Source organism: Anoplopoma fimbria, unplaced genomic scaffold, assembly GCF_027596085.1.
Source record: "Anoplopoma fimbria isolate UVic2021 breed Golden Eagle Sablefish unplaced genomic scaffold, Afim_UVic_2022 Un_contig_9093_pilon_pilon, whole genome shotgun sequence".
NCBI lineage: Eukaryota > Metazoa > Chordata > Actinopteri > Perciformes > Anoplopomatidae > Anoplopoma > Anoplopoma fimbria.
This window is the reverse complement of record NW_026553769.1, coordinates 22,532-30,677: the sequence shown is the minus strand read 5'-3', so window position 1 is coordinate 30,677 and position 8,146 is coordinate 22,532. Positions and strand designations below refer to the sequence as shown.

Genomic DNA, 8,146 nt, shown 5'->3' with positions numbered 1-8,146 from the left:
TTCTTAAAATGAAACTGCTTCTTGTCTTTCATCTTTATTTCAGGTGTTTATGATCAGAACTGTTGGAGTGTGAATTATGTCAGCAGGAGAATCTGTGCTCTGGAAGGTTCTTCAGTCAACATCTCTAGTGAATATTCTTATTCCAACTATCAACCAACGTCTAAATTATGGTTTAAAATAAAGAGAAGTGTGAAGGAAGACGTTGAAGAGCAAATTAAAGCTGAAGGTGGTGTGAAGTATCATGACAACATGAAGAACCAACACATCCTGACAATCAGTAACCTGAAGAAGGATGACTCAGCAGAATACACATTCACACTCCAGAGATGGAGCTGGAAGGAAACGGTCTGATTCACCTGGAGTCACTTTAGTCGTCACAGGTAAGTCTTTAGATGAAATATGAAACATCTTTCACTGGAGACATTGTTCCTCCCTCACCTTTACTACCAGCAGTCATGTTAGCATGAAGGTGATCCGTCTCTAACCTAAAGAGTTTCAGTTGCCTTCACTGGACCAGAACCAAATCATTTATATTACTTGACAACCTACAACGGATCATTTATATTACTTGTTTCACAACAGACAACCTATCTAGTTGTTTAAACGAGGACTTCTGGTTTTTAGATAATATTCCTGTTTTACATCTTCCAGGCCTGAAAGTGGAGTTGAGTCCTTCTGCAGTGGTGACAGAGGACCAGAGAGTCACACTGACCTGCAGTACCAGCTGTCCTCTGACTGACAACACAAACTACATCTGGTTCTTCAACAGTCGACCTCTGACCCCGACAGAGAACCACAACAAACACCTGGTTCTGGACCCGGTCAGCAGTCAGCATGCAGGAAGCTACGCCTGTGCTGTCAGAAGCCACAACAACATCAGCTCTCATGTAAAGACTCTCACTGTCCAGAGTAAAAGAGGACAATGGACACCAGCAGCAGCTGCAGGAGTCTGTGCTGCTCTCCTGGTTATAATACCCCTCTCTGTCTTCTGCTGGATCAGGTGAGCAACTGTCCTCTGTTTCAGACCAACCACATTTAATCTACAAGCTGAAAGCTCTGATTCATTCACATATTTATTCATTTTATGAATCAGAAAGAAGAGGACTTCAGGTCAACCTCCAACAAATGAAGCCTACGTGCACATGGAGCAGGTAAACAACAGGATTTATACAATTATTCTGCTACATGATAGAAAAACATCACCGTCTTCTATCCTGCTTCTGTTCAAAAGGAATGATCATTTCTTCACCGTCAGAACAGAAGCTTCAACTTCTGCCTCTCAGCTTTTCTTCTGTCTGATGAATGATAAGTTTCTAATCCTGTAGTCTTCTCTTCAGAGCTGCTCATGTTCCTGCTACACTGCTCCATGCTTCTCTCAGCTGTTTATTAGTTATTGAATCAGCAGCATTTTTAACTGGATTTGGTGTTTATTTGCATGTTTGTAATCCAGATTGGTTAAGAAAATAAAATAAAGTGGAATATCTTAACACTAAACTTGAAAACTGAATACCTACCCAACAAAACATGTGAATAGTCACATATTTGGGTCCAGCTCTAGTATTTTCTTTACACAGTTTTAATGAGCCAGTAAATTAATGCTTCTTCTAAAATAACCTTTGAGATGAAACGCTAAATGGGTGAAAACATTTACAAAATAATCTGAATCCTTTGAGCTCTAGCTGCACTTTATAACCTCTGATGGGAGAATCAGACAAACCTTTGAATACAACATAATGTAAAGTCATTGTATTTGTCTCGTGTCCTCAGCTGAACCCTGGTTCTGAGTATGAAAACATGTCAGCTCCGTCAGCAGAGCAGGAGGAGCATCACTACAGCAGACTGCTCTTCTCTGAGGGCCACACTGAAGCTCTCTACTCCACCATCGGGACAGGGCCTCCTCAGTAAGATAAGCCTCGTTAACATTTATTTTCGGTTTAAAATACTGGAACACACTGTTGCCTCCAGACTCAAAACCCAGCTGGACTCAAACCGACTCCAGGAAACCTTTCAATCAGGATTCAGGTCTCATCACAGCACAGAACCCCCCCTGATCAGAGTCACCAACGACCTCCTCCTGTCCTCAGATGACCACTCCCTCAACATCCTCATACTACTGGACCTCAGTGCAGCGTTTGACACCATCAACCACTCCATCCTCCTCTCCTGTATTGAGTCCTCCCTCCATCTCACGTCACAGCCCTCTCCTTGTTCAAAGCAAACCTCCTTAGTGGTTCCTTAGTGTCAATAAGTTAAATTGTGACACAGCCCCAGACTCTCAAGGTGTCCCCCAAGGTTCTGTACTCGGTCCCCTCCTCTTCATCCTCTACATGCTCCCCCTTGGTAACATCATACACCACCACGGTCTCCATTTCCTCTGCTATGCTGACGACACCCAGCTCTACATCTCCACCAACCACATCTCCAGACTCCCCCCACCCTCTGGATCTCTCTCCCCCAGCACATCAGACATTCTCGCCACTTTCAAAACTGCACTCAAAACTCACCTATTTAAATGTGTTTTTAACCTGTGATGATAGTTATGTAATGCTTGTTTTTTAGTTTGTTTACAGTTATAATGTCATTTATCTGCTTTGTTTATATTATAATGCTTTTACTGTTTCTGGTTTTACCATGTAAAGTCCCTCTGAGTGCCTTTTAAAGCGCTAAACAAATAAAATGTATTATTATTATTATTATACTTCAAGACCTGCAGTCTCCAGCAGCTTCACTTCGCTCCATGAAAGTGGACCAGCAGCCGAAGAGCTACAAGCAAGTAGAAAGCAGCATTCAACACATTGTTCATACTTTACAAGCAAGAAGGCCACAAAAATCAAGTCCTTTTGTGATCTTTTTACTGCTGAATATCAAAGTTTAAGAGCACCGTTAGTAGCAGGTGAATCAGCGTCTCAATAAGGAATAAATTAACCATTTAAATACATGAAAATACTGTAAATGTAGCAATACTGCATCGATCTGTCTTCACTTATCTGTCTAACAGAACACAAACCAGAAATAAAACAGGATTGTGGAAAACAAAGGATGGAAGGAGTTCCACTGAGTTTTTGTAGCTAAATGCAATAAAATAAAATGATAAATATGATTGCTTATGGAAATGTGTGTGTGTGCATTTTGTGATGACGTGGCTTTCAGTGTCTGACTGGTTGGTCAAATCTAATCTACGTATAGCTCTGATGACTTTCTCATGTTTTTATAAAATAGTTTTTACCATCAAACATACATGGTGCTCTGCATGTGATGCACTGAACTAAAAGAACGTAGATATTTGAGTCTGCAGTTCATATTTCCAACACAAAACAACCACCGACAGCTTCACATTTCTCTGCTCTCACTCTGGAAACTTTAACAACTTTTAGATGAAAATATTAAACAATAGACTCCTGCTGTATGTTGCATGAAGACACTATGTCACTATGTAAAATACTAGACAATGATCATTTAGATCGAATAGAGTGAAGATAAAGTCAAAGGTGTCAATGACTAAATATGAGGTCATATCCGATAAATGCTGCACTACATGTTTCCTTTGAACTATTAATAATAAAGAGGAAGGGAGTGTTTCTTTAGGTGTCAGACTGAATGCAGTTTGTCTTCCAGCCTCCGTCACACTGACCAACAGTCCATTCTGTCTCTGTAAGAAGACTGCTGTTGATTTGGACCACTCAGTGATATTCTCTGTGTTTTATGAGTTTTCATAAACACAGCAGTTGGAATAAGGTCGTTAAATTATAAGATCAACTCTCTGATTAGAAGCTGAAGACTACAACAGCCATGTTGTTGGCAGAAGCTGGATGTGTGTTTCTGGGTTTCATCCTGTTCATCTCAGGTATGAATGACTGCTAATCCTTTCTTATATACAGTAATACTCATCAACTGGGAACTGATCAAAGGTTTTAGGAATGGACAGCAGCTTTTTATTATTCATTAAAGAAAAGATGATTGTTTATTCTGCTGTTATGTGCTCTTTGATGCATTAAAGTATATCAGTAGGATCATTTACTCTTTTATACTAGCAGCATTGACTGATCAGTGTAAAGAAGAATGTTATAAAAAGATGTTTATTGATAGAATCTTCTGTTAAAGGTGTTCAGGGACAAACAAACAGCATCTGTGCTTTAAAAGGTTCATCAGTGGATCTGCCCTGCTCAGCTCTACATCCCACTTCAACATACAAATGGTACACTGTACACTCGAAAGGCTCCAAGTATGTTCAGAATGAACTCTTAGATGAAAATCCTACAAAGTACAACATGTCTGATGAAAGTCGTCCAACTCTAACAATCAAAGATCTAACAGACAGAGATGAGAATGTTTACTGCTGCAGAAAGAATGGAGACAACCCAACAGTCTGCTGGTCAGAGGGCATCAAACTCCATGTAGCAGGTACAGTGACTGTCAGTATTTATTACTTTAAGAATCTTTAGATATATCTATACATATATTTAAAATGTCATGTCACACATGACCATCCAGACCTGCAGGTGAAGGTGATTCCCACCACAGACGGACAGACAGTAGCACTGATATGTAGCAGCAGCTGTCCTCTGACTGAAGAGCCTGCAGTCTACATCTGGTACCAGAACAGAGAGGTCCTCTATCAGGACTGGTCTCCCTGGTACCAACAGCTGGTCAGCAGTGAGGAAGCAGTCAGATACTCCTGTGCTATCAAAGGCTACGAGGACCTCAGAGCCCCTGAAGTCTCAGTGGGTGAGTGACAACATTTAGCTCCTTGTTATAGGATGAAACATCTGGATTAATGGGTTACACCTTCAACAGATACAATCACCAATAAAAACACTGAATGTCATTTATTTTGGGTCCAGATTCTGTCACACGGAGCTGCTTTAAGGTGACCTATGCTAAAGGGACAATGTGTTCTAATAAGCAGACATCAGAGGAGGAGCCCTGCTCCATCACATATCCAACAGGTGGAGTTTATCAAACACTTACACACAAACACACCTCTCATCCTTTTAAAGTCACATCTTTCTTTAATAAATTGTATTTTGTTAAAAGCACAAAAACACATAGTTTTATGAGTTTATATCTAATAATGTTGGCTTTGTAATAAACTGATTTAATATAATTTATGATTTTTTTTTATCTCCCAACAGAATTACATGTTCAAAGGAGTCCTACAGCCGCACGAAACATTGTCACACTGACCTGTAACACCAGCTGTCCTCTAACTGACTTTACATGGTATCTGAACAGACGTTTAGTTGAAAGTTTTAATAAACAACAGCTTGACTTTTCCTCCACTGACAGTTTCTCCTGTGCTGTAAAAGGCCTGGAGGATCTGCACTCTGCTGAAGTCTGTGAGTAACTTAAAGTTTGTCCTAACTTATAAAATGGACATTTGTGTTAATGGTGTACAAATAATGATAAATATGATGATTTATATACTGATTAAACGTCACAGGATGTGGACAAAATAACAGAAACCCTTTCCAGTATAAAGCAGTTGTTATGAAGTGGTAAACATCAGCTGTGAGGTTCTTAAAGTGAAACTGCTTCTTGTCTTTCATCTTTATTTCAGGTCTTTATGATCAGAACTGTTGGAGTGTGAATTATGTCAGCAGGAGAATCTGTGCTCTGGAAGGTTCTTCAGTCAACATCTCTAGTGAATATTCTTATTCCAACTATCAACCAACGTCTAAATTATGGTTTAAAATGAAGAGAAGTGTGAAGAAAGACGTTGAAGAGCAAATTAAAGCTGAAGGTGGTGTGAAGTATCATGACAACATGAAGAACCAACACATCCTGACAATCAGTAACCTGAAGAAGGATGACTCAGCAGAATACACATTCACACTCCAGAGAGATGGAGCTGGAAGGAAACGGTCTGATTCACCTGGAGTCACTTTAGTCGTCACAGGTAAGTCTTTAGATGAAATATGAAACATCTTTCACTGGAGACATTGTTCCTCCCTCACCTTTACTACCAGCAGTCATGTTAGCATGAAGGTGATCCGTCTCTAACCTACAGAGTTTCAGTTGCCTTCACTGGACCAGAACCAACGGATCATTTATATTACTTGTTTCACAACAGACAACCTATCTAGTTACATTACATTACATTACATTACAGTCATTTAGCAGACGCTTTTATCCAAAGCGACTTACAGGAAGTGTATTCAACATAGGTATTCAAGAGAACTACTAGTCACCAGAAGTCATAAGTGCATCTCCTTTCTTAAACAAGCATCTTAAAGCATAAACCAGAGCAAAAGTATAGTGCAGAGGCAAATTACTACGAAAACAATAATTGCAACAGACTAATACGAATATAATAAGTGCTACAAACTACTACGAATAGGATAAGTGCAACAACTAATACGAATGCAATAAGTGCTACGAGGAAGGCTCCGGGTAGTACTTCTTGAAGAGGTGAGTTTTCAGCCTGCGCCTAAAGATGGGCAGCGACTCTGCTGTCCTGACGTCAGTGGGGAGTTCATTCCTCCACTGAGGGGTCAGGACAGAAAAAAGCTGTGACCGGGTGGATCGGCCGCAGGGACCTCTGAGCGACGGGGCAACCAATCGCCCCGAGGCAGCAGAGCCAAGTGGTGGGGGGGGTTGTCGGGCGGGTTGTTTAGATACGAGGACTTCTGGTGAGATAATATTCCTGTTTTACATCTTCCAGGCCTGAAAGTGGAGTTGAGTCCTTCTGCAGTGGTGACAGAGGACCAGAGAGTCACACTGACCTGCAGTACCAGCTGTCCTCTGACTGACAACACAAACTACATCTGGTTCTTCAACAGTCGACCTCTGACCCCGACAGAGAACCACAACAAACACCTGGTTCTGGACCCGGTCAGCAGTCAGCATGCAGGAAGCTACGCCTGTGCTGTCAGAAGCCACAACAACATCAGCTCTCATGTAAAGACTCTCACTGTCCAGAGTAAAAGAGGACAATGGACACCAGCAGCAGCTGCAGGAGTCTGTGCTGCTCTCCTGGTTATAATACCCCTCTCTGTCTTCTGCTGGATCAGGTGAGCAACTGTGCTCTGTTTCAGACCAACCACATTTAATCTACAAGCTGAAAGCTCTGATTCATTCACATATTTATTCATTTCATGAATCAGAAAGAAGAGGACTTCAGGTCAACCTCCAACAAATGAAACCTCAGTCCACATGGAGCAGGTAAACAACAGGATTCACACAATTATTCTGCTACATGATAGAAAAACATCACCGTCTTCTATCCTGCTTCTGTTCAAAAGGAATGATCATTTCTTCACCGTCAGAACAGAAGCTTCAACTTCTGCCTCTCAGCTTTTCTTCTGTCTGATGAATGATAAGTTTCTAATCCTGTAGTCTTCTCTTCAGAGCTGCTCATGTTCCTGCTACACTGCTCCATGCTTCTCTCAGCTGTTTATTAGTTATTGAATCAGCAGCATTTTTAACTGGATTTGGTGTTTATTTGCATGTTTGTAATCCAGATTGGTTAAGAAAATAAAATAAAGTGGAATATCTTAACACTAAACTTGAAAACTGAATACCTACCCAACAAAACATGTGAATAGTCACATATTTGGGTCCAGCTCTAGTATTTTCTTTACACAGTTTTAATGAGCCAGTAAATTAATGCTTCTTCTAAAATAACCTTTGAGATGAAACGCTAAATGGGTGAAAACATTTACAAAATAATCTGAATCCTTTGAGCTCTAGCTGCACTTTATAACCTCTGATGGGAGAATCAGACAAACCTTTGAATACAACATAATGTAAAGTCATTGTATTTGTCTCGTGTCCTCAGCTGAACCCGGGTTCTGAGTATGAAATCATGTCAGCTCCGTCAGCAGAGCAGGAGGAGCATCACTACAGCAGACTGCTCTTCTCTGAGGGCCACACTGAAGCTCTCTACTCCACCATCGGGACAGGGCCTCCTCAGTAAGATAAGCCTCGTTAACATTTATTTTTGGTTTAAAATACTGGAACACACTGTTGCCTCCAGACTCAAAACCCAGCTGGACTCAAACCGACTCTAGGAAACCTTTCAATCAGGATTCAGGTCTCATCACAGCACAGAACCCCCCCTGATCAGAGTCACCAACGACCTCCTCCTGTCCTCAGATGACCACTCCCTCCATTTGGACCTCTGCTTTGATCAACCACTCCATCCTCC

At 41.0% G+C, this 8,146-nt stretch overlaps 1 protein-coding gene across 1 annotated transcript; it reads left to right on the top strand.

Moving 5' to 3' along the window:
- Positions 1 to 4,268: 4,268 nt before the first annotated feature.
- Positions 4,269 to 7,915, top strand: LOC129116801 (sialoadhesin-like). The gene is made up of 8 exons (XM_054627507.1): positions 4,269 to 4,401; positions 4,492 to 4,725; positions 4,842 to 4,946; positions 5,133 to 5,186; positions 5,558 to 5,896; positions 6,662 to 7,010; positions 7,104 to 7,161; positions 7,778 to 7,915. The coding sequence occupies exons 1-8, from the start codon at positions 4,269 to 4,271 to the stop codon at positions 7,913 to 7,915; spliced, it is 1,410 nt and encodes a 469-aa protein (XP_054483482.1).
- The last annotated feature ends 231 nt before the right edge of the window (positions 7,916 to 8,146 follow it).

What these genes read in the sequence shown, in the direction of transcription:
- LOC129116801 (XM_054627507.1), top strand. Translation starts at nt 4,269, where the DNA reads ATGTCTGATGAAAGTCGTCCAACTCTAACAATCAAAGATCTAACAGAC. An exon ending in CATCAAACTCCATGTAGCAG is followed by an intron (nt 4,402 to 4,491) that starts GTACAGTGACTG and finishes ATGACCATCCAG; the next exon opens with ACCTGCAGGTGAAGGTGATT. An exon ending in TCTGTCTTCTGCTGGATCAG is followed by an intron (nt 7,011 to 7,103) that starts GTGAGCAACTGT and finishes TTCATGAATCAG; the next exon opens with AAAGAAGAGGACTTCAGGTC.